The sequence below is a fragment of the Macaca nemestrina genome, chromosome 4 (genome assembly GCF_043159975.1).
Source record: "Macaca nemestrina isolate mMacNem1 chromosome 4, mMacNem.hap1, whole genome shotgun sequence".
Taxonomy (NCBI): Eukaryota; Metazoa; Chordata; class Mammalia; order Primates; family Cercopithecidae; genus Macaca; species Macaca nemestrina.
In genome coordinates this window covers 23,289,317-23,315,181 of record NC_092128.1, presented here as the reverse complement: position 1 = coordinate 23,315,181, position 25,865 = coordinate 23,289,317, and the positions used below count along the sequence as shown (strand labels likewise).

At 46.4% G+C, this 25,865-nt stretch overlaps 1 protein-coding gene across 2 annotated transcripts in view; it reads right to left on the bottom strand.

The window, feature by feature from the left end:
• Positions 1 to 25,865, bottom strand: part of LOC105471326 (solute carrier family 13 member 4) — a 48,201-nt gene that overhangs the window by 8,286 nt on the left and 14,050 nt on the right. Inside the window, exons 3-13 of one of the 2 annotated variants that reach the window (XM_011723765.3) lie at positions 19,120 to 19,256; positions 16,822 to 16,994; positions 16,291 to 16,345; positions 13,621 to 13,660; positions 12,487 to 12,567; positions 10,167 to 10,351; positions 6,698 to 6,817; positions 5,476 to 5,577; positions 3,659 to 3,760; positions 2,880 to 2,977; positions 2,541 to 2,665 (exon numbers count right to left, since the gene is read on the bottom strand). In XM_011723765.3, coding sequence (XP_011722067.1) covers positions 2,541 to 2,665; positions 2,880 to 2,977; positions 3,659 to 3,760; positions 5,476 to 5,577; positions 6,698 to 6,817; positions 10,167 to 10,351; positions 12,487 to 12,567; positions 13,621 to 13,660; positions 16,291 to 16,345; positions 16,822 to 16,994; positions 19,120 to 19,256 — 1,218 coding nt within the window. The remainder of the gene's footprint in view (positions 1 to 2,540; positions 2,666 to 2,879; positions 2,978 to 3,658; positions 3,761 to 5,475; positions 5,578 to 6,697; positions 6,818 to 10,166; positions 10,352 to 12,486; positions 12,568 to 13,620; positions 13,661 to 16,290; positions 16,346 to 16,821; positions 16,995 to 19,119; positions 19,257 to 25,865) is intronic. The other variant, XM_011723766.3, reaches the window with a different exon arrangement.

Below are 25,865 nucleotides of genomic sequence, written 5' to 3'. Positions count from 1 at the left end.
TAGACTTCAAAGTTAGAAAAAAACACAATCAAAGGAAGTCTCAATTTTTTAAACTCTTGTTATGAAAACATTTTACAGTGGATTTTCTTCACTAATGTCAAAACTGAAATTATTTCAAACTCAGTAGGAATGACATATGCTACCCAAATTATTACTAAAATTAGCAGAGGCATAGGCTTTACAGAAATAACTGTACTATCTCTAATATGTGCACAATTTTTTTTTTTTTTTTTTTTTTGGTGGCAGGGGATAGGGTCTCCCTCTCTCTCCCAGGCTGGAGTCCAGTGGTGGGATCTTGGGTCACTGCAGCTTTGGAATCCTGGACTCAAGTGATCCTCTCACCTCAACCTCCTGAGTAGCTGGAACTACAGGTGCACACCACCACACTGGGCTAATTTTTGTTTTTGTAGAGATAGGATCTTACTATGTTGCCCAGGCTAGTCTCAAACTCCTGGACTCAAGCAATCCTCCCGCCATGACCTCCCAAAGTGCTGGGATTATAGACGTGAGGCACGGTGCCCAGCCCAATTTTGGTTAAAAAAAAGTAAAACATTGCCAGGCCAATCTTGTCAAAGGCCAAAACTAACAACTGAAATTAAATAAAGATAAATATAAATATTCCGAACTTGGAATGAGAAATATTGATAGCATATATATAGGATGGGTTGAAAGTCTAGTAATGATGAACAGTTAAAAGAATGAAGCGTTCTAATTGACTGCAGTTGTAATATAATTGTTGACATGAGTGCCAAGGATGCTTTATAAAAGCTTCCATAAAAATGCAGGGTGCTGCTTGAATCAGAGCTGAGAAATGGGGCTTGGGTAATGTAACTACTCTGCTTGGCAGTAGACTGGCCACCCCGTGGACCATGTTTGAATAAGGCCAAGTGTAGTGAGTCCTGAGGAGAGAGACCCAGATGGTATGGGTCACTACTTCTTGATTTTTTCATGTTAATAATTACTAGCTAGGAGAGGGTCCCAGAGAACAGAGCTAGAGCCAGCAGTGGACAGACAACATGCAGAAGACCTGAGCTGAAAATAAGGAACAACTATTCTTTGTTCCCTGCACAGGGAGTACCTTGTCACTGGAAGTGTCCAAGCCAGAGGTGCCATGGAGGGAAATCTCACCATGGGCAGGAGATAGGACTCATGCTTTCTAAGGTTCTCCTTAGTGTAATATTCTGTGACCTTCTTCTTAATAATGCAGATAGTATTTTAGGCCATCAAAAGTGAACCAAGCCGGGCGCAGTGGCTCGTGCCTGTAATCCCAGTACTTTGGGAGGCCAAGGTGGGCGGATCACTTGAGGCCAGGAGTTTGAGACCAGCCTCACCAACATGGTGAAAATCCGTCTCTACTAAAGTACAAAAATTAAGCTGGGTGTGGTGGTGTGTGCTTGTGATCCCAGCTACTTGGGAGGCTGAGGCATGAGAATTGCTTGAACCTGGGAGGCAGGGGTTGCAGTGAGCCGAGATGGCGTCATTGCACTCCAGCCTAGGTGACAGAGCAAGACTCTGTCTCAAAAAAAAAAAAAAAAAAAAAAAAAAAATGGGAACCAAGTTTAGCATGGGATAATGCACGTAGACAAGCTGGAGGGAGAAATAGTCTGAACCTTAACCTAATTCATTCTTAGGACTCTTTTCTATTTTAGGGAAGGCTAACACTTTAGGAAATTCAACCATCCCCTCACATCCCCACCCCACTTAAAAGATCTCATCCAAACTCCTCCCAATTAGAAAATCAAGAAGCATTTACATCAGCTTTAGCCTAGATTTTCCAAAGGGGCTCAGTCTATGTATTGTGGACAGATAGTTCACCATGTGTCACTTGAAATATCTCTGGTCCCTTACAGAGTTCTCCTATTACCACTCCTATTACCGATGTCCATCTCCTGTTACCATCTCCTATTGCCACTGTCAAATCCCAGAAGGAGATGGCTACAAGCTCCAATAAACCTTTTGCTTATAGCAGCATGGGCCCCATAGATGAAGTATCGATGCCCATGTATCATGATTGTGTGGCACAGCCGATCTGTTCCTCTGTTTCCAGTAGTGCTAACTGAGAAGCTTAGGGCAGGAGGGGACATCCATGCTGCTCTATTGCTTCCCTTCCCAGGGACTCGGTGAACATCTACTTCTCAGGTCCATTGAGTCTTTCCTCCCATGCCCATAATGATTCATTAGGTAAAGATGCTGGAAAAGTATTTCACCCATAAGAACAGAAATCAAGCCAGGCACAGTAGCTCACGCCTGTAATCCCAGCACTTTGGGAGGCTGAGGCAGGTAGATCACTTGAGGTCAGGAATTCGAGACTGGCCTGGCCAACATGGTGAAACCCTGTCTCTACTAAAAATACAAAAATTAGCCGGCATCATGGTGCACACCTGTAGTCCTAGCTACTTGGGAGGCTGAGGCAGGAGAATCACTTGAACCCAGAAGGCAGAGGTTGCAGTGAGCTGAGATCATGCCACTGTGCTCCAGCCTGGGCGACAGAGCAAGACTGTCTCAAAAAAAAAAAAAAAAGATTGGAATTCAAGAATTACCTTGCTACCAGAAGCCAGAGCATAGCCTCCCCCCACCAGAATGACAATCTCCCAGGGCATGGTCTTCTGGAAGTCCTTCCAAGTGATGATGGGTTCGGTCCCCAGTGAGTGCTCCTGATTCTCTCCTGGATTAGAGAGAGATGTAAAGCCAGATAAACCCTGATAGGCGTGATTTGTGGAGATAGGAACCTAATTGGTGAAGTGGATGATTTGGGATACTGCTATTTCGGGGGGTGGGAATCTGAAGGACCTTGGTAAATCTCTTTGGGAGTATTAGTCTGATTTGGGGATTCTTCAACTAGAGCCACCCCCAGTTTCTTCCCTTGATCCTTCTCTCACCATCATTCTTTTTCCCAAAGCAGGGCTTCTTCGCTGGAATAAGGAAGAGGAGGAAGCCAAGGAAGACAGAGACTGTGGCATCAGTGCGGTAGCCTTTCCTAGTAAAGAGACAAGCATCGCTGAGGAGAAGGGTCAGGAATTTTCAGGAGTAACATGATGTCTCGGGGCAGTCTGTGCAAACACAGTGCCTCTTTTTAGGACTTAGTCTAGAGGTGAAATTAACCTTAGTTCTTGCCAGTTGCTGCCATGTGGATTTAATGGGCAATGGTGAATGTCTGGAAGCAGGGCCTGGCTAGAGTAGATGTCTTGGTGTGAATTTGTGAGCCCGTTAATTGGGCAAGTCCTAGAAGGAGTGATCAGGAGTGAAGATGGTTAGATAAAGGAGAATAGAAGAGGATGAGACCTCTTTCCTATGAAGGCCACACCTCCATGTGCCTCCCTTCTCAAGTGAGAAGTTGGTCTCTTTTCTTTACAGTTGGTACTTTATAGATGTTTTCTCCTTTAACTCTCATAACCACCTATGAGGTAACCAAGCTTCCAAGAGCTTATGTAATGAGACCACTTGCAGCACTGGATCCCAGCCCCAGACCAGGACTCCAAAGGGAGTTTTTCCTTCCTGATCTCACACTGCAGCCTCCCTAAAAAGAGTGGATTCCCCAGGGAATGAAATCTTCCTGGCTTCATATCTTCCCCTGAGAGTCTATGAAGGATGCCAGTAGTTCTTGCCTGAAGAATTGGGGTGAGGGAGTTGTTCTTAAGGAGGAAATTATATCACTTACTTTTCAAAGAAAGAATCCCAGCCAGGGACAAAGCCAGGCTCCCGGGTAAACCACAGTACGGTCATCAGGATGAAGAAAAATCCAGTCACCATTTCAGGGTAGCTATAAAATAAAACAGAAAGACCCACTCAGGAACTGAGTAATTTCTCCTAGCTTTTTCACTTTGCTTCTGGAAGCTTCTGTATTTAGAGTTTCAATACCCTAGACATAAAACACACTCACTGCCTAACCACTATGAATGGCTGACAGTGAGATGAGGAGAAGACTGAGTGGCCCCAGAAAACATGACATTAACCATGTTCCCTGGAGAAACTTCTGTGGAAAGGGCAAGAGAACACAGCACTGTACATTTATAAAATAATTTCAAATACAGCCTACAAGGAGAGTGCCGTGAAATAGGCACCCCCAAACACTGTGCTGGTGGGAAGAGGAATTGCTACAACCTTTTTGAGGCCATTTGATGATATACATCAGAAGCCTTAAAGTTGGTCATTCCCTGGCCGCGTGTGGTGGCTCACACCTGTAATCCCAGCACTTTGGGAAGCGGAGGCGGGCAGATCACGAGGTCAGGAGATGGCAACCATCCTGGCTAACACAGTGAAACCCCGTCTCTACTAAAAATACAAAAAATAGCCGGGCATGGTGGCGGGTGCCTGTAGTCCCAGTTACTTGGGAGGCTGAGGCAGGAGAATCACTTGAACCCCAGAGGCGAATGTTGCAGTGAGCCAAGATTGTGCCACTGCACTCTAGTCTGGGCGACAGAGCGAGGCTCCATCTCAAAAAAAAAAAAAAAGTTGGTCATTCCCATCATCTAACCAGAAGTGCATACTGAGACATTTATTACCTATTAAAAAATGGAAGCATCCTGTATATCCAATGATATTTCATACACTGAATACATTTTGATACAACTCTATGTTAAAATGAGATGCATCTACTGATAATCCTGTTTCCACAGCAGAGTTGAGGACATGGAACATATTGTACACTGTTGAGTTGAGTACAGTGTTGAGTTGAGAAAGGCAAGGTATACAATGGTTTCGGTGTGGACTGAATTTTACCAAAAATACATAGAGTTTTGCACAAAAAAGCATGGAAAGAAGTGTCAACATTTGTTAACATGGGGTGCTAAGAATTCAGTCAATTTTAATTTTTTTCTTATACTGTCTTGTATTTTTGAAATGTTCTACGATGAACATGTATTCCTTTTATAACTTAAAGCTTTAAATAAGACAGTGTCTACCTGGATTGTGTTATGCAAAGTTGTGTGTGCCAATTGCCATAAAAGGAGAAATAGCACTAAATAGGAAGCTGGGTCCCTGTGGAGAAGCTGATAGAAGTGGCTGAGGGTTGGTTAGAGATTTCTTGGGCCCTCGGTCTCCAAGTCTGTCTTTGATACTGCTTTTTGCCCTAAATATAGCACAGCATCTCCCATCTCCCTGGGAGTGATAACTGGACCACTGTGGTGGCATGTCTGAGCAATGAGAGGAGGCCTGGCTTTGGAAGGAATTCACATTTTCCAAGAGGGTGACTGTGCTGTCTTTCCCTTCTTCTGCCTCCGTCTGCCCCATGGTCAGCACTCCACCCCATGCCACGGCTATACCTTGGACTCCAAACGGAGCAAAGGGAAAGGGTGGCCACCTGAAATCTGGGCCAGCTTGGCTTTGGCATTAAATAGCATCTTCTAAATGCCTGATTCAGAGTTGTGGAAAATTCTCCCAGTGTCAGGGGCTATCAAGAACAAGGCTCCTCCTGTGCTCACTTTACCTGCTGTGTTTCTGCTGGAGGAGGAGAGAAGAGGAATGGCTGATTTTTACCTAATGTCTCCCAGCTTTTCATATTCTTCTTGGATCCTCTTCTCTGACAACTGTTCCCTTTTGGTCTTCTTCTTCTTGCTCAGAGAGCAGGTCTCTTTAAAACTGAGAGGGGAGAATGAGCAAATGATGAAAGAAAACACACTTCTGAGGCCCAGAGATCAAATATTAGGTATTTACTAAACCACTCGCCTGCTGCGGTCACTTTTCTCCTCTTCACATGCTCTATCCCTCTATCCCCCACCTATTCATACGGCTTTTATCTGCCACATTATCCGGACCCTCATCAACCTTGTGCCCTAGACTATTGGGGATATCCATCTGGGTCTGTCTCTGGTATATTGGTGTGAAGTGATGTCTCAAGGACTTGTGCACGTGTATTCGCGTGGGGTCGTTTCTACCTACTTGTCTTTTACATAAGTAAAATAATTAGTGTAATGTGGTATATGTGTCTAGGTATATAAACTACAACTTTTACTCCACTATGTGTCTAGATGTATAACTAACATTTTTACTTCAGAGAAGCTTTGTCTCTAGCCAAACACACACACAAACATCTGCATATATGGAACACACAGTGTTAGTTTTATATTGGCAATACTGGAGTTAAGAAGTATATAGACGTCATTGGTTTGACAACAGTCTGAGTAAAAAGAAAAGTCAGAGAACATTTCTTGACCAATGGGAGCATATGGACTAATAGCAAAACATTATATTATCTTCCCTTTATGTGTTTGAAACTGATCAAATTTGGAGTAGACTGACTTGTTATTTTGAGGCATATGAGCATATTTTATTCAGGCTACTAAGTATAAATCACCCATGCCTATAAAGTTAAACCTAATGCAAATTCTACTTGGAGTCATATTTTTTATTTCTTATTTCTTGGAGTAATTGGAAGTACTCTATATGCTTTGAGAGCAATAAAACGACATTAAATACTCTTCACGTCAGACTTTGTATAAACTGGACAGGCTCTCTAACCATTTAGTTGGAATTAAGAACATTTCTTGTGGAGCTGAGAGTGAAGTACAGAGTTCACAAATATTTAGAATGTCTAGAAGAGACAGCGCCTGACTCTCAGTCCAGGCCACTGCATTCTCCTTGGGCATCCTCTGTGGTTACCTAGCAGTCCCCCTTGCACAGAGCCATCCGGGGCCCATGCCATGGCCTTTGGATCAACAGGGGGGCCTCAGTGCTTTGCTGAAAGGGCCCTGGGACTCACTTGCAGCCTAGGAACAGCCAGTGCATCCAGAACCAGCTGACCACCAGCATGATGAGGGATATGGGGAAGCTGAAGAGGAACCAGGTGCCAAAGTTCACCACCTCTGCGGCTGGATACTGGCTGGAGGGTAAAGAAGCAGGTCAGCAATTAGAAAAGGGAGGGTTTCCATATGGTATTTTGGGGTAGTATGCCAAATGCTCCCTAAAACATACAGCTGGGCTAAGTGGGGAGATAATGATAACAGTATGGTAAAACATTGTCTACAGACTCATTTAGTTGACAGTTGCAACTGTAGAGAGCCCAGACAAGAATCATGAAACTAGCTAAGAAAAGGAATCAAAACAACTAAAATTCATATTGTTAAAGTGTATTTACTTTGCACTCAAGAGAATGACTCAGGACTTATTTGCCCTTAAAGATTCTGCTAAGTTTATTCATCTGGTTTTCAAGACAACAGAAAAAGGAGCAGCTTGGTATACTTTGTTTCTAAAATCACCAAAGGAATGTAAGTTTTGACTGGGGGACACAGTTCTGGAGAATTTGAAGCTCTAGGGCTTAATGAAGTTTTTAGATATTACAGTGCCCATAAGAGAACCAGGACTTGCAATCTCCAAATCTTTATTAAACATCCACTGGTCTCAGGGTAGAGGGGATTTGTTTGGCGAACTGCTCATTCATCAGCAGGCAGAGCTGTCGCTCCCCAGCCCAAGTGTTGTTTCCTGTGGAGCCTGGATGGACCAGGCCGTTTGAGCCATGGCTTTTGCCTAGACAAGGCTCAGGCCTAAATGACCTACGCTGTGTTTTCCCTGGGTCTCTGTTTTCGGGGCTGGGTGTAAAACTCCTCTAGGTGTGAGACATCCCTCTATCAGTGATCCCTTCTCGCAGATCTTTAACTTCCCTCTCATCTGGATCATCCCTACCAGCATTTAAATGTCTCCCATCTTGAAAACTCTTTCTTGACCCTGCTTTCCTTTCCTTTTTTTTTTTTTCTTTAAATTATTATTATTTTTTTCGAGACAGAGTCTTGCTCTGTCGCTCAGGCTGGAGTGCAGTGGTATGATCTCAGCTCACTGCAACTTCTGCCTTCTGGGTTTAAGCGATTCTCCTGCCTCAGCCTCCCAAGTAGCTGGGATTACAGGAGCACACCACCATGCCCAGCTGATTTCTGTATTTTTAGTGGAGATGGGGTTTTGCCATGTTGGCCAGGCTGGTTTCGAACTCCTGACCTCAGGTGAGCTGCCTGCCTTGGCCTCCCAAAATGTTGGGATTACGGGCATGAGCCACAGTGCCCGTCCTCTACTTTACTTTTATTATCATCCCACATCTCTCCTTCCCTTCACAGTCAGTTCTCTATTTTCTCACTCACCAGAATCCTCAACTCACCAGAATCTGGCTTCTCCCACCACTTGACCAAGGTCCTCTTGCCTACATCACCAGTAACCTCCATGTCACCAAATCTAATGGATACCTTTTCATCCTTACTTTGCATCATCATTCATTGACGTTAAATATTGTAGGCACTTCCTTTTTCTTGAAATACTTTCCTCCCTTGGGTAGAGTGGCACTAGATTTCCCTTTCCTCTCTGCTGTCTGATACTGTTTCCTTCTGTCTGTTAAATATGTGAGCTTTATATTTATGTCCTCTGTTCTCCTTACTCTGTATATTCTAGGTAATTTCCTCCACTCCTGTAACTTCCCGTACCAGAAGGCAAAATGAATATGTGGCCCCTTTACCCAAAGGTTATTATGAATATCCAGGCAGGGACAGCAGAACATTAAACCAAGCATGACGCCTGTCTGGGCATGGTGGCCCGTGTCCCAGTACCGGTGGCATGCCCATGGCCCCAGCCCTGCAGGCTGCTCACTTCAAATCTATGCCTTCAGCCTAAACATTAATATTTCCCTTGAGAGTCACAGGTCTGTTTTCACCTGGACATCTCAGCCTCTATGCCACTTTTTCCAAGACCCCATTCCTCCTCTTTCCCCTCTATTCCTTCACCTGCTGAGGGCAGAGGCCTGAGAGGCGCAGACAGCCTTTCCCTCTCTCAGGCCCTGTCTAACCTTCCTGAGACCCAGCAAGTGACCTCTGAGTTTCCCTTAAACCTGACTGTTCCTCCTCCCCACTGCGCTGTCAGCCAAGCCACCGGCTGCCCTGGACAACTTTGCAGCAGTGTCCTGAATTGCCTTCCTGCTGTCTGCTTTCTCCTTTCCAATCTGTTCCCCCCTCTTTTTTTTTTTTGTCTTTTTCATCCAGAATGAGTTTTCAAAACTATAAATCTGACCACCTCACTAACTGCTTAAAATTCTTTAAAAGCATCTCAAAGCCTTTCAGATGTGGTCCAAGTTCCTCAGTGGGTCTTGCCAAGCCCTGGAGATCTGCCCGTGCAGCTCCCTGGCCTCCTCTTACCCTCTGTCGTTTTCTTTTATGTGCTCTGCTGTCCTGCCTCGGAGCCTTCCTACGCACTGTTTTCTTTGTCTGGATAATCTCCCTTCATCTAGTTTACTCCCGTCCTTCAGGTTTCCACATGGTCACCTCTTTAGGGAGGCATTTCCTCCCAGCAGATGGGCGAGCTCCCTGAGAAGGGCTCTCCCTGCAGAGTCTTAGACTTCTCCAGTCTCACTTAGCTCTAATGACTTGATTTTCCCCTTTTTTTTCTTTTTAAAATTTGTATTTATCTATCTATCTATCTATCTATCTATCTATCTATCTATCTATCTATCTATCTATCTATCTATCTATCTATCTATCTATCTATTTATTTTTTGAGATGGAGTCTTGCTCTGTCACCCAGGCTGGAGTGCAGTGGTACGATCTCAGCTCACTGCAACCTCTGTCTTCTGGGCTCAAATGATTCTCCTGCCTCAGCCTCCTAAGTAGCTGGGATTACAGGCACCTGCCACCATGCCTGGTTAACTTCTGTATTTTTAGTAGAGATGGGGTTTCACCATGTTGGCCAGACTGGTCTCAACTCCTGACCTCAAGTGATCCACCCGTCTTGACCTCCCAGAATGCTGGGATTACAGGTGTGAGCCACTGTGGTGGGACTTTTTTTTTTTTTTTTTTTGAGATGGAGTCTTGCTCTGTTGCCCAGGCTGGAGTGCAGCGGCACGATCTTGGCTCACTACAACCTCTGCCTCCTGGGTTCAAGTGATTCTCCTACCTCAGCCTTCTGAGTAGCTGGGATTACAGGTGTGTACCACCACACTTAGATCATTTTTGTATTTTTAGTAGAGACAGGGTTTCACCACATTGGTCAGACTGGTCTAGAGATCCTGACCTCGTGATTCCCCCGCCTCAGCCTCCCAAAGTGCTAGGATTACAGATATGAGCCACTGTGCTCAGCCTGTTTTTCCCTCTTTCTACAGAAACTCTTCCATTCTCATTTTCTACCATATCTCTAGCACCTAGTCCAGTTCCTGACACACAGTGGTGGTTAGTAAATATTTGTTGACCAAGTGAATCACTTACTTGTTGAAGTGTTCCAGGAAGATAAGGCTGGTGGAGGTGCCGATAATGGTGGTCAGGCCGCCAATGGTAGCAGAGTAGGATATGCTCAGGGAGAGGCACTTGCAGATCATCTGGTCATGGTGGGACCTGTACTTTCTGTTCAGCTTCTGCTTCCTGGGGCTAGGGGTCAGGACTTGTGGCTTTTCCTAACAAAGGAAAATCAGCGAATCTCTCCATCCCAGCTTGGGCTCTCTGGCCGAAGCATGAGAGGCAGGCGGCACCATGGTACAGCGGAAAGGGTTTGAGCTTGGGTGTCAGAAAGATAAATCACAGTTCCTACGATTTATCAACTTGGGCATGCATCAGAGCTACAGTTTCTTCTCTGTAAAATGGTGGAAACCATATTTTCTCTGCTGAATTGTTGTGAAGAGTAAATGAAGTAATATATGTATAGCACTTAAAACACTTCCCGGCATTTAATGAATGGTAGGCTATTATTATTTTTGTGATTAATGTTATTATTGACAGCATGGCTTTTTATTTGAACTCCAGTAAAACTGGTGTCGCTCCACATTGTATTTGAACAACAAACAGATGTTATTCCTGTAGAGTTAGAATGACAGGATTTGGCCTTCCCCTCGGGCCCTTTCTAATCCTACCAAGACCCATCAAGCTACCTCTGAATCTCTCTCAAGTCTGGCCATTCAAGTCCTTCAAGCCCTGATGGAGAGATGACTACAAAATACACCTGGATTATATAAAAACCCTAGTCTTCATTGGGAAGAGGGTTGGAGTGTGATTCTTTCCTCCCTCCCTTCCTCACTCTTTTCTCCTTGCCTGACTTTTCCTCTCTACTTTTTTCTTCCCCCTTGCAGATAAACTTCAGCTTAGTTGTGGTCCTCTCTGGCCCTGCTTGGTCCAGATGATGGCCTTTCAGGGTCAGAGAGGTTGCTGAACTCTGGTCTCAAGTGTTGCCTGAAGAAGCAAGTCCCTTCTGTTCCCTTCACACCTGGCCACCTTCATTGATTCTTCATGAGACTAGGAAAGTCCTGGTGCAATTGTCAGCAAGTCAGGTCATGAAAGAACCAATGGGGAAGTGCCACCTTGCCATATCTCTCAAAGCCCTTTCCCACTGCCCCGTCTTCCTCGTGGGGCCGAAGTATGTCTGGACCCTTCCAGACCTCTAAAAGATCCATTGATTATCAGAGCTGGAAGAGACCTCAAAGATTCCTTGGTCCAGTGGTTTCCCACAATCCTTTCTTCTAGTGAAATTTTATACAGAATAGTATAAGTGTAGCAATTGGATACATCTTTTTTTTTTTTGAGATAGGGTCTCACTCTGTTGCCCAGGCTAGAGTGCAGTGGTGCCATCATAGTTCCCTGCAGCCCTGACCTGGGCTCAAGTGATCCTCCTGCCTCAGCCTCCTGAGTAGCTGAGACTACAGGCATGCACCACCATGCCAGCTCATGTTTTTACTTTTATTTTTAGTAGAGATGAGGTCTGGCTGTGTTTCCCAGGCTGGTCTTGAATTCCTGAGCTCAAGGGATCCTCCTGCCTTGGCCTCCCAAAGTGCTGAGCCACCGCACCTGGCTGGCATGCATCCAATTTTGTAATTGGAAGTATATGGATGGGTTAATTCCATGGGGTCATGGAGGCTTGGATTTGAATCAGAATGCTCCCCTACCTAGTTCCTTGGCCTTGGGTTATGATTTCATCTTTGCCTTGTTTGCAAAACTGGAGCTCAAAATCGCTACCTCATTTAGCCAAGACCAGAGAAAAAAATGCTGAGTGCAATGATTGGTACATAATAAGCATTTAATAAATGGCAGTTATTTATGATGATGGACATTAAACAAGTGAGACTGTTGAGATGAACCCAGACATTTGAAATCAAGGGTCGTAAGTGACAGTTGCTATTTTATAGAAGCCCTAACATTCATTCATTTGACTTCTGCATTTTATTTCAGAGGAATCGTGCCAGGAAGATCATTATTAGTTCAGAAAAGCAGTTGCCTTACAATCTTAGGACACTCAAATAAAATATTTGCAGTGTCCCTGAAGCATTTTTGAAGACTAGTTTGAGGACCTCTGATCTACACCAACCCCCAGCTTTTATAGTTGAAGACACTGGGGCTCAGGCAGTGGACTGTCTTGCTACAGTCAAAGTGAGCTTGATGTCTCATCTCCGTGGTGCACACAGGCCAGACATGTATGTGGGGAATGAGTGCCTGGTGACAGCTCACTAGCCTGACTCCGTTACGACTTCAAGGCCAGTGCCCTTGGGAAGCAGCTCACAGCGTTTCATGTAGGAAACAGGGCCAGAAGGGGCCGTTCTATTACCTGGGATGAGTGTTGCTTCTTGCCCTGGTGTTGGTTTGCAGTTTTGATGGGGTTGGTGCTCGAAGGCACACCATTCAGGTTCTGTTGGGACAAAGGCCATCTCACTGTTAGGAAGAGGAAGTGGTGAGTCAGGTGCCTCGAGAAGGACCACCTAATCATCCCAGGGCCACCCCATGCCTCAGCACTGTGGGAACCAGACAGAAGCCAGGGGGAGCATGCATCCCGCTCAGCCTGGGGTCAAGCTCTCCATTTGAAGAGGCTTTGAAACTAGGCAGAACGTGGCTCTGCCCTTAGAGGAGAGGCAGCCTTTCTGGGACTTTATTAGCTAATGAAGAACCCTTCATATAAAAGATGGAAAAAAAAAAAAAAAAAGAAAAAAATCATCACAACCAAGTCCACAGTTTTTTTGTTTGTTTTAGAGACAGGGTCTCACTCTGGGTTGTCCAGGCTGGGGTCAAACTCTTGGGCCACAGCGATCCTCCCGCCTCAGCCTCTCCGGTAGCTGGAACTACATGGGCACACCTTTGTACCCAGCTGAAGTCCAATGTTTTATTGGCCTCTTACACTTCTCCTGAAAAGATGTATAACCAGACTTGGGGGAGTGAAGTAAGTTCGAGTAACTGTGTGCAGGTAAATTCTGCTTTCCCCTGTAAATGTGTTCTTTTTATTTTTATTTATTTTTATTTTTTGAGATGGGGGTCTCGCTGTGTTGCCTAGGCTGAAGTACAGTGTCACTATCTGGGCTCTCTGCAAACTTTGCCTCCCAGGTTCAAGTGATCCTCCTGCCTCAGCCTCCCAAGTAGCTGGGATTACAGGTGCCCGTCACCACTAATTTTTATATTTTTAGTAGAGGTGGGGTTTCACCATGTTGGCCAGGCTGGCCTTGAACTCCTGGCCTCAAGTGATCCTCCTGCCGTGGCCTCCCAAAGTGCTGGGATTATAGGCATGAGCCACCATGCCCAGCCAATGTGTCCTTTTTAATAATAACATTTTGTCAGTGGAATCCTCAGTGAAAGGAACTCTAAGGTGGATCTGTGGCTGTTGAAAATCTGGTTCTGAATCTTGGGTTTCCATGAAGAAGTGCTGAGGGATTTTCAAGTGATTCCAAAGCACAGAAAAACCCCAAGGTCATACCTCATTGTGCATCAGAGTGGTGAGGTCTGCGGTGGACCTGCTGGAATCAAGCAGAGGACACAGGAGCTACGTCAGTGAGGCCAACTCCTGGGAGGGGAGGTCCCCCTGCATCAGGCATTTTGTGTAAGGGACTTAAACTCTCTGGACTCCAGTTTTCTAGCCTCCAAAGAAGACTAATCTCTCCCTTGCCTTCTGAGATGCTGTAAGGATTAGTGGGGCCGGGGCCGGCTTCCTTCTGAGGGCAGGGGCAGCACTTTCCTTTGATATTAACGATAGTCCTGACAGCAGACGTGGAGTGGTCATTAGATACAGAGTACATATATATGGGCTTTAACCCCCAGACATTGTTAATCCTCATCACAGATCTATGGTACTGGCATTCATACCTCCATTTACACCAGTACTTAGCACGGGGATGCTAAGTGGTGGAGGAAGGTAGGAGTCCAGGAGTCTGTGTCTCTGGAGAGCCTATGCCCCCTGACCATGCTCTTACTGGCTGACTCTGGGAAGACCACTATCTAGAAAGGGGAACTTGTGATATGCGTATCTGAGGTGACAGAAGCAAGGAGGGCCTGGATTTTACCCAGGGAGAGTCGAGGGAGAGGGAGAGTGTGGGGGAGGGGAAGAACTTCTGATCAGCAAGTACGCTTCACGGGGTGAGTGTCTCCCACCCCTGCTGGTCCCTTTGCCTTGAGGACAGAAGAAGATGAGAACTTGGCCATCAGTGTAACGGACACACTGAGTGATCAGTGAATGTTTCCAGTTTTTCTTAGTTGCGAGGACAGTGGGTGCCACCAGCTCAGCCACTGTGAAGACGGAGAGCGTATTGGGCACACACATGCGGGATGTGGGTCCTGCGGCCACAGCCCCTCTCCAGGCTCTGCCAGGGAAGGATAAGAAACTCACAGGTGTGCAGAGGGAGGTGTTCTTTGGAGTGAGTTCTTTGCCTGGGAGAAAAATGTGCTGTGATGTTTCCCCTTCCTTCTTCCCAAACTGGGTGAGGAGGGCGGGCGAGGACCCTCAGGTAGCATGGGAGGCAGTGGCCGCAAGAGTGCTGTCTGCATGCCCAGCAAACGACCCAGTTCCCACCAGCACAAAAGATGCTTAGAGTTCTAGGGACAACTCAGGCTTCTCTTTTGGAGGACACATTTTTGTGTGGAAAAGAGCAAAGGCAAGAAGCCAGCAGGGTGATGCCAGAGAGGCCACAGGGAGGAGAAAAGGCCACAGTGAGGATGGCCTTTTCCTGGGTCATCTGGGAAAGGCCTGCCCAGAGGCAGAGGCAGCCCCAGCACAGGGGCTGTGGGGGAGTGAACCTCCAGAGCACAGGCCCAGGAGGGTGGCGTGAGTGTTAATCCCAGAGCAAGGCCCTGCCATCAGGCCTAAGACCCTGCAGAGGGCACCACAAGGGGATGCTTCAAAGCCCCTGAAGGCAGTTGCCCCACAGATGAAAGAGCCAGGGACCGAAATCTCAGAGGGCACCGACTGTAGACCTCAATAGTCCCCGTCCAGACCTTTCTCACCCCTTTATCTTTCCTGTACCCTAAAGCTGCTGTCGTAAGCCCGGAAAGGTCAGAAGCAGCAGAGTGAGGGCGGGGTTAGAAGAGGAGGAGAAGAGGGAGGTGGAGGAAGGAAGAAAGAAGCTCAATTCCCTCCACCACTTACTTTCACCTTCTTTCTTCTGCAGGCCTAGGGTGAGGGGTGGGTGGGTGTGGGAGAAGCTTTGGATGAGAAGTTGAAGTTTTGATATGAATCTGGACTAGTCTCCCAAATGTCTGAACATGAGATTGTTATAATACCTGAAAGGAACCAGGAGAGCTACGGGATTTGCCTGAGATATCATCAAGGGTGATGTCATCAAGAAATCCAATATGCTATGATTGAAGACAGTGGTGGTGACAAATAAAGCAATTTCCTGATGGCACCCTTCCGCATCTGTCCCACTGCGAATGCTGATTTCACCTAATGTGTGTTCTCCTTTTTTACAAGGGCGAATGACAGAGCTGAGCTGTATTGCAAATCCAGCTTTTAAATGTGGACTATTCATTGTGGCATGCCTGTGGGCCACATTTTGAAACAGAATCTCCAAATGGAATCAGCTGTTAATGGAGCTTCCTCCCAGGAATGTCTGAGACTGTTTCTCCTTTTCCAGCTCTGCTTCCCATCATCACATGGCCCTCTCACCTCCTGTCCCCTCATCCCCTACCTGTCACCTAAGTTTTCTTTGCCATATCTAACAAGACCAAATCTACTAAGACCTTATCTAATATCTAGAAAATATTTCATGATTCTCCAAGAATCTGCAGTGACATCGATATGTGAATGGTTTTCCATGAACAAATTAAACATATTATTTTCCTAAAAGGGACATGAATTTAGATGAGATTCTGCATGGTGGCTGTGTGGACAGTTCATATATCCATGGAGATTCAGTGTGGCCTTTTTATTTCTTCCTCATCACTGCAACACTGTGGTTAAGGAAGTGACCCTCCAGGTCCTGACAGGTGGCTCCTAGGTGTGGAGAGGAAATGGAGGAGGTGGGGGGGGGGTGACAAGGTGGCAAGCTTGGACCGTACATCTCAAAGAGCTGTCTGTGGGTCCAGGTCCCATCTTTTCTGACCTCCCCTATGGATTCTGAGAGGCTCTGTCTGGGAAGAGGGCAGTCATACTCACTCTTCATTGACAAAGACGAGTTCCAGAGAAGGTTGGCTGTTCTTTACATCCAGACCTACGAGTAGCAAAGAAAAGCAGTATGTGAGAGGTGGAGGCTGGGACGACCCTGTGGGATGGAGCGTAGCTCAAGGGCTTAGGGTGGGGGTGGGGCATGTGGAGTGGGTGACATTTCTCCTTCCCTTTGCTCTGTGAGTAGAGTGGGGCTCATGGATGCAGACTGACCCCAGGGTTTTGTAGTGGTCCTTGAGCATTTGGGGGCAAAGAGCAGTGTGTACCCTCGAACATTTAGGGGAAAAGAGTCCATAAGTGAAGGAGGAAGGAAGAGCCAGAACAGGGAGTTCAGGGAAGCTTCAGAGTCCAAGAGCTGGGATGGGAAAGAGGAGAGAGGGTAGAGGAAGAGGAAGGTGGGGGCATGGCTGAGGGGGTCCTGGGGTGGGCACCAAGTTGGGCAGTCTCCCCAGAGGAGCCAGGCGGGAGGACCCCAGGGGAGGTTGGAGGAGCAAAGGAGAGATGAACTCCAGCAAACTGTACTGATGGGTTCGGCCTCTTCGGTGTTGGAGTTGGCCGCCACGAGCTGCTCGTCCTCAGCACTGACCAGCTCCTGCAGCACGGCCTCCACGATGGGCATCACCATGGCGGTGGTGGAGGTGTTGGACAGCCACATGGACAGCAACGTGGTACAGCACATGAAGCAGAGCAGCAGCCTGGAAGGCAGGGAGGGTTGGGGCAGAGTGTCCACAGAACACACATCCCTGCGGCCCCACAGCGGGCCTGCTGCCAACCTGCTGGGGCTGGTCTAGACAGATGTGGCTGGAAAGGCAGGCGATTGTCCTGCAGGGTGCCATTCAGCTCTGTACTCCCAGTGCTTGGCACAGCATGAGTATTAAAGCAATACTTGTTGAATGAATGAATTACACTTCATGGACTAGCGGCCTTAGCCAGAAAAAAGTCCTTAGTGAAGCTCTAGTAGTAGTGCCACAGGGTATAGACTCACCGTTGCTTTTCTGTCTCTGCAGACATTGGCTGGAGCTTGGTGGTGATGTGTGTTTGTGTGTGGAAGGGAATTCTTTGTTTGCCCTCGCAGTCAGTAATTCTGTAGTGCTACGGTACTCCTTGCTTTGCTGCCAAGTCACCATAGTTATCAGTGACCCAATAGAGATGAATGTTTGGAGCTCACAGTTCTGCCCACTACCTGTAAACATGCTGAAGGGATAGCCCCCAAAGTCACAGAAGTGTCCCCTGTCACTGTTTGTGTACACTTTTCCAGCTGACATTGTAAAGCGTCAACACTTGGAGAAAAACACTAACAAGGATAACCTTCCAATTATTTCTCTTTGGCTTTGAGAACATTGTGCAATATGTGCCTGTACAGACATGTCCTAGTTTCCATAAGATAAGCCAATATAAAGACTACTGTGTTTATTATTTTAGGTGGAATTACTGACTTTGCACAATTTGGGGACAGTGCGTTTATCATGTGGACTCCGTCAGCTGACAGAGACATGACTTCGCCGATTGTGTACCCACACAGGTAACTGCCTCGGGGGGTGGCAACTTGCTGACTGATGTAAATAGGGAGGAGTGGAAATACGAGAGGATAAAAATTCTTGCCCGGGCACAGTGGCTCATGCCTGTAATCCCAGCACTTTGGGAGGCCGAGGAGGGTGGATCACGAGGTCAGGAGATCGAGACCATCCTGGCTAACATGGTGAAACCCTGTCTCTACTAAAAATACAAAAAATTAGCTGGGTGTGGTGGAGGGCACCTGTAGTCCCAGTTACTTGGGAGGCTGAGGCAGGAGAATGGCATGAACCTGGGAGGCAGAGCTTGCAGTGAGCCGAGATCGTGCTACTGCACTCCAGCCTGGGCGACAGAGCAAGATTCTGTCTCAACAAGAAAAAAAAAAAAAATTGAAGAAGAAAAAAAAAATTCTTGCAGAGAGTACACAGAGATTTTAAAGAGCCACAGAGTCTCCATATGATGTGACGAAATGCCACTGTGTGCCTGGGAGGTTGAGTGTGGGGACAAGATTATTACTGAGCTAGGGGGTGGATTAAGCTGTAGTTAGCAGACCTGTTTGACAATCTGGGAGACAGGAACATGCTTTTAAGCATAACCTATAGTCATCTAAATGACTCGTGTTGAGAACCAATACTATATTATTTATTTATATTCACATTGACTTCCATAGGAGTCAGAGCAGCTTACATAAAATATAGCAAGTAAGTTGTAAACTAGGAGGAGGTGAGCAGGATATTCCCAAAGGGAAGGTACAGGCAGGGGAATCCAAATGGAGCATCAGTGAAGCTAACACAAAACTCAACCTTGACACCGCAACACATTCCCCGAGGGTGGGACCCCGTCCTGCATCACAGTCAAATGCAGTGTCTCTAACTGGGTCTGTGGTTTGAACTGATGACAAAAACTCAGGGTGGATGGGAGGAAACATTCACGTCTCTTTAAGTGACAAAGGAGAAGAAAGGCACTTCCGCTCCAGCCTGTTCCCTGATACACAGGAAGCAGGTTGGGAAACAATTTCTATTGGTCCATCCTGTTTTACTTAATGGGCCCCTATATGTTGTAAGCTGCTGCCCTTGCAGCCTAGGTCAATGGGTAAGTTCTTTGGATAATGATAGCAAGGTCACAGGCTCAAATTTCTACTCCATAGCCCTCTCCCTGGACGGGTCCTATGGCTCTGATGTCAGCCCGTCCCTGTTGGTGAAAAAACAGGCTGACGTGGACATCCGCAGTGACCTGAGACCACTGTCCTGGTGGCACACTGGGAGCTAGAAGGATGCACTATAGCCTGGCATCCCAAATAAGACTTACATGCCCGGCTTGGCTCCCGCCATCAAGACCATGCGCAGAGCGATGCGCTTATGCAGGTTCCACTTCTCCACGGCAGCCGCCACGCAGATGACCCCCACCAGCAGCAGCGTGGTGTTCTTGAAGTACTCCGCCGCCACCTGTAGGGAGGCCAGGCAGGTCAGCCACCCTCCTGGACCAAGGACCCAGGGCCCAGCACCAGCTGGGAGAATGGGCCATACCCAATCAAACCTGTTCTCAATCAAAGAAGCTGGCGAACAGGAAGCAGGGAGGTGACGATTATCGAAATAGCTGACCATCCTAGAGTCATATCTACTGAGCGTTTACTGTGGGCAGGCACTGGGCTGAGCACTTTACAAAGATTATTTCATTCAATCTGGCCAGTAACTCTAGAGGATAGATATTCTTCTCCATTTTGGAAAACATAAAACCACTGTATTTAAATATGATGTGAATATGATTTTAAAGAATAAACACATACAATTTTATATTGATCTTTTTTTTTTTTTTTTTTTTTTTGAGACGGAGTCTCACTCTGTCGCCCAGGCTGGAGTGCAGTGGCGCGATCTCGGCTCACTGCAAGCTCCGCCTCCCGGGTTCACGCCATTCTCCTGCCTCAGCCTCCCGAGTAGCTGGGACTACAGGCGCCCACAACCGCGCCCGGCTAATTTTTTGTATTTTTAGTAGAGACGGGGTTTCACCGTGGTCTCGATCTCCTGACCTTGTGATCCGCCCGCCTCGGCCTCCCAAAGTGCTGGGATTACAGGCGTGAGCCACCGTGCCCGGCATATTGATCTTTTAAAATAACCCTAGGTTTCTCCCCAAACCTAATTTTTAATGTTTTTAGAAAACATTAGAAAATTATTTTCATTTCATTTCTATTAGAAAATTAATACATGCTCAGTATGGAAAACTTCAAAATATAGAAAAAGTTAAAGACAACATTACCCTTAATCATGCTACTGTTAATACTTATAGTTTCTTCCATTTTTCCTATGTCTATATAGTTACATAAATGGATTTATACAGTATGTATACTTTTATATCTTACCTTTTTTTCATTTAACATAATATCCTCATCATTTGTTTTGAGAGTCTCACTTATTTTTTATATTTTTTTGAGACGGAGTCTTGCTCTGCTGTCCAGGCTGGAGTGCAGTGGCGTGATCTCAGCTCACTGCAACCTCCGCCTCCCAGGTTCACACCATTCTCCTGCCTCAGCCTCCCGAGTAGCTGGGACTACAGGCGCCCACCACTGCGCCCGGCTAATTTTTTTTTTTTTGTATTTTTTGTAGAGATGGGGTTTCATTGTGTTAACCAAGATGGTCTCAATCTCCTCACCGATGGGGTTTCATTGTGTTAACCAGGATGGTCTCATCTCCTCACCTCATGATGTGCCCCCTTTGACCTCCCAAAGTGCTGAGATTACAAGCGTAAGCCACTATACCCAGCCTTAATTTTAAAAATTTAAATAATTCCCAATAATTCTCAAGTTCCAATGAATTCCAAAAATGAAAATAGTACAAGGAATACCTATATACTCTTTTTTTTTTTTTTACCCTGAACCATTTAAGGGTAAGTTACATAAATTTTGGCTGGTCCTTTTCCCCTATATACTTCAGTGTATATTTTCCTTTCTTTTTTTAAAAAAAATTTGAGACAGGGTCTCACTCTCTTGCCCAGGCTGGAGTGCAGTGGCATGATCACGGCTCACTGCAGCCTTGACCTCCCAGGCTCAGGGTATATTTTCTAAGAATAGGGATTTTCTCTTCCTTAGTAGCCACAATACCAATTATAAGCTCCTTTCTACTTTTTAATTTAATGATGGGGAAGTTGAGACACAGGGTAGTTAAAAAGATGTTTCACATGTTTGAGGTTCATGGACCACATCTTTGTTGATTCTCTCACTTGGAACGTTCTCTCTTTCCATCTCTGCCTGTACATTCCAATCAGATTTTGAAGCCCAATTCAGGCCTGGCACCCTCCAGAAAAACCTTTCTTGTGGCCCTAGCCTCTGACTCCAGAACATTCCTCCTGGGCACCATTAATTCCATACACCACAGAGCACTTGGAGCAATGCTTGACTGATTGCTTTCTGCTTGTACTGTTGTCCATTTATTTTTGTATGTGTACCTCTCTTGTCTCTCAACTAAATTTTTTGGCTGTGAATGGTTCCCTTCTATACATCTTAATACCCAGTAGAATAATATGCAAAAGTAGAGGCTCAATAAATATTTGTCACATACATGAGAATTGCTTCCAGCTGGAGGAACCATGACAGAAATTGAGAGGAAAAGATATAGAAAAGATTAACGTCTAATTGAAAAACTCTCTTGAAGTGAGAAAACAAGAACATTTTTAACTGCAGCAAAAATAAAAATTCAACAGGAAAGGAAATATATAGTAAAATACATAGCATTTGAAATAATATGTACATAATCATACTAATTTTGATTACTGAATTAACAAAAATTGTGATATGAGCATATTGGGAGGATGGTCATGGAAGGCGAAGTAGGGGATGTAAAAGAAAAAATCTTCCTGGGACGTGGAGCTTGCAGTGAGCCGAGTTTGCGCCACTGCACTCTAGCCTGGGCAACAGAGCGAGACTCCATCTCAAAAAAAAAAAAAAAAAAAAGAAAAAAAAATCTTCATCTGCTATAACAAGAAGTCAACTGATAAATGCTTACAGTGAGAACTCAAGGACTAATATAAGAATCTCATATAGGAATGGAGCTTAATGACAGAAGAAGCTGTTAACAAAGTTACAAGTTATTGACTCTGAGGGTGGGGTGGGACTTGCTAGGGGGAGAAGTGGAAGGGATGAGAAAGAGACTGCTGACTTTTCATTGTAAGCGTTCAGTATTAAAGTCTCTGATTTTTAAACTTTGTGCACGAAACACTTTGATAACATCAAAACCAAAATAAAGGCAGGCTGCTCCATCTCCTTTTCTTTTGCCCCGTGGACATTTCATTGCCTCTGGTTGATGAGGGTTGTGTAGGAGAAGGGACATCTGCTCTCGCTGTGATCATTTCCTGGGAGGAAGAGCCCCTGCTTCTGGTTAACCTAGTTCTTGTCTCCAATCCCATTCCTCAGCGGACTACTCTCACGAATGCCCCCTGGGGGCAGGGAAGGCCCACTGCTCTGGACAGCTTGTGACTCCATGGCAGAGTCCACTCTAAGAGGGCGGTGATCATGGTCGGCGGGGGGTAGGGTAGGGTAGCGTTGGGGGATGGGGTGTGGTCGGGGGAAGCAGCCCCCTAGGGGGAGCGGGAGGCACTGCAAGATTGTCCTAGGGAAGCGGCTGAACTTGGGGGTCAAGGGCCTTTCTCACTGCCTGGTTACTTTCCCAGGCTTCCAGGAGTTGGCTTTGTCGCACAACTGGAGCTTTATTTTCTTGTCTACCGAGGAGAGAAACCCACAGAAGATGCGGGACTGTTGTGGGAGATGGTCTTTCCACCAACCCCATGACACAGCCCTGCGAAGCTTTTTCAGTCAGTGCAACTGGGGTTACTTTCCCCAGGGACTGACTGACAACAGCTACGTTTTCTGCCTCTTTAGCATATCCCATTCTAGAACAGCGGTTTGGCTGTGATGGCCTTTTAGGAGACTCAGTGCCTAAATGACAGGTAGGCCACTTTCTCTGGGTTCCACTTGGAGGCAGAGGAAAGGAACCAAGAATATGGAGAGGCTTCTAGTGTCGGCATTTTGCTTGTTGCATTCACTTTCTAATTTGAACTCCACAACAAGTCCTATGAAGCAGCACTATCCGTATCTCAGTTTACTGATGAGGAAACTGAGGGTTTAAGGAGCATCTCTCAGGTCATAGCGTAAGGGCAGAGGCAGGATATCAATGCAGGGCCATCTGAATCCGAAGCCTCCTAGACCGCCTGCCACACCGTGAGCTGGCTGGAAACCCCCCATCTGATTCAACTCTAAGGGGATTTTCTTGGTCTCCCAGACAGCATGAGCTGGCACACATTGCTTGTCGGGTTTTTTGTTTGTTTGTTTGTTTGTTTTTGTTTTTTTGAGACAGAGAGTTGTTCTGCAGCCCAGGCTGGAGTACAGTGGCGAAATCTCAGCTCACTACAACCTCTGCCTCCTGAGTTCAATTCTCCAGCCTCAGCCTCCCAAGTAGCTGGAGCTACAGGTGCTTAGAAAAACTAAGGAAATCACCTCAGTGAAACCACTACACCTGCCTAATTTTTTTGGATTTTTTTTTTTTTTTTTTCAGTAGGCATGAGCTTTAACCACGTTGGCCAGGCTGGTCTTAAACTCCTGACCTCAAGTGATCTGCTCATCTGAGTCTCTCCCAAAGTGCTGGGATCACAGGCAAGAACCACTGCACCCAGCCCACTGGTACACATTTTTAATCTTCATTTATAATCTCAGTCCTGACATTGGCCTTAAATGCCCCGGCCAGAGCCAGTCTGAGCTCCAGGCCCAGCTTCAGTGGGATATTGGCTCTGTGCTGGGGGTTTGGTGGGCTCAGCTTTATTCTCATGTCTTTCCTGCTCCCTCCTAAGTGATACCATGTGCTCGGGAGACATGGCCTGGAGCTCAGGATATGGTTTGTAATTACAGAGGTAACGTCACTGAGTGGGGAAGAGGGAGGACTCTGGAGTCAGCCAGGACTCTACTGCGTGACCCCTAAACAAGTTATTCGGCCTCTCTGGGCTTCATGTTCTCATCTAAAAAACAACAACAAAAAGGAAGGTTTTGTGAGTCCCTACCTCATGAGGTTATTAAATGACTTGTGCAAACCAGCTGGCATGGCCTGCCACATTGATGGCCAGGATCCCTGGTGACTCTTCCTGTTGTGAAGTACTCCATCTAAAGGCTGACCTGGTTTGAGGCCATTAGCACACAGAGTGGGCTCATCTGTGCACAGAGCAAAGCCACAGGGCTTTTTCATTTCAGAAATTAAAATTCTGTTCAGTGGTGCTGTTTGTTAGTTTTCTAGCCCATTGATTTTTCTTTCACAATAACACCTGGGTTATTCAGAACCTCCCAGGGAACACCAGACTTCCAGGATTCTTGAGGATGACTATAATTGTTTTCTAGAGTGTGCTGCAGATTTCCTGCCTTTATCAACAGAGCCCGTGCATTCTCCCCGGCTTCTTGTGAGACACGTGCCAACTCTCCCCAGCTTCTTGTGAGACACATGCCAACTCTCCCCAGCTTCTTGTGAGACACATGCCAACTCTCCCCAGCTTCTTGTGAGACACATGCCAACTCTCCCCATCATAGCCTCAGCCCAGGGAGCCCCTTATCGCCCTTGCCCTTGACTAGCTGTCAGGCTGCTGGTCCTTCTCTGGTCCCTGGGTCTGCGTTTTGCTGGTTTCCCGTCTCATTCTTAGGCGGCTGCAGTTTCCCAATGTGAGGATGTTTGCCATTAGCATTCCCTTCCCTGTTTTCTAATTTCCCAGACTCATATCCTGTGAGCTGGGAAGCCAGATAACGAAGCTTGTTAGAGTCATTTGTAAAGAGAAGTTAGATTCTAAGTGGCTGTTCCTCCCCAAGAGTAAAGTGCATGGGTGTTAGGACATTTGCATTGGTGGTTTGATTGCTTTTTCTGCTTTTCTGCTCTGTGGTTTTTCTCAGTATGCCACATCACTGAACTTGGAGAGCAGAGGTGTTTCTGGACTGTGTTATAGGAAAGATGGGCTCAAGGACGTCACCTTGACAAGGAATAGCTATAGCAATCTTGGGCTGTGAAGTTCAGACGAGCTACCTGCTATTGGACAAGCTAATGAACCTCTGTACCTCTGTCACCAATTCTTTAAAGGGCCAATAGTGATGCTACATAGTTAATTTAATCTGCTGTGACATGCGCTTTACATGTAAGATAATGCAGGTGGGCTCTTACTTGTTTTAATTGTATTTTTTTTTTTAATTTTATGTATTTTTTGAGACAGAGTCTCATTGTGTTGCTTAGGCTGGAGTGCAGTAACATGATCTTGGCTAACTGCAACCTCAGCCTCTCAGATTGAAGCGATTCTCCTGCCTCAGCCTCCCCAGTAGCTGGGACTCCAGGCACCCACCCACCACTGCGTCCGGCTAATTTTGTATTTTTAGTAGAGACTGGGTTTTGCCATGTTGGTCAGGCTGGTCTTGAACTCCTCCCCTGAAGTGATCCGTCCGCCTTGGCCTCCCAAAGTACTGGGATTACAGGTGTAAGCCACCGTGCCCAGCCTCATCTGAACAATTTTGCAGTGAAATTCTCTGAACCCTGGGAGCAGATACCTGGCCTGGCTCCCACTCAGTGCTAGGCTAAGCCCCGCCAGGGCTGAAGCCCCCCAGGACTCCATTCCAGTTAGTGTCCAAGCAGCGCAGCCAAGCCAGCAGTCTCCTCTCCACCTTCCCTGGGGGCAGGAATGCTGTTTCTGCTGGGTTCAGCAGGGGCTCAGACACCCTTCTCATCACCTGATTTGCATTCCTGGTTCCATCTGTTTTATATATTGAGTCTTCTAAGATTTGGTTTAAAGAAAAGTTTTCGTTGCTTAAAAAAACATTCTTTGCAAATCCTGCCCTAGAGAAGTCTAAAGTAGAGAGACCCAGATGGGTGCTGGCATGACCCAGAAGCTGGCCCAACTCCTGCATGACTGGAGACACTGATTCATACCCACCACCAACCCTGCCCCAGTTTCTTCTTTGGGACTGTATGAATTACCCAGATGGGGAAGCTGAGGCAGGGGGCTGGGCTCTGAGCCACGAGCCAAGGGGCTGCTGGTCAGGTGGTGGCTCA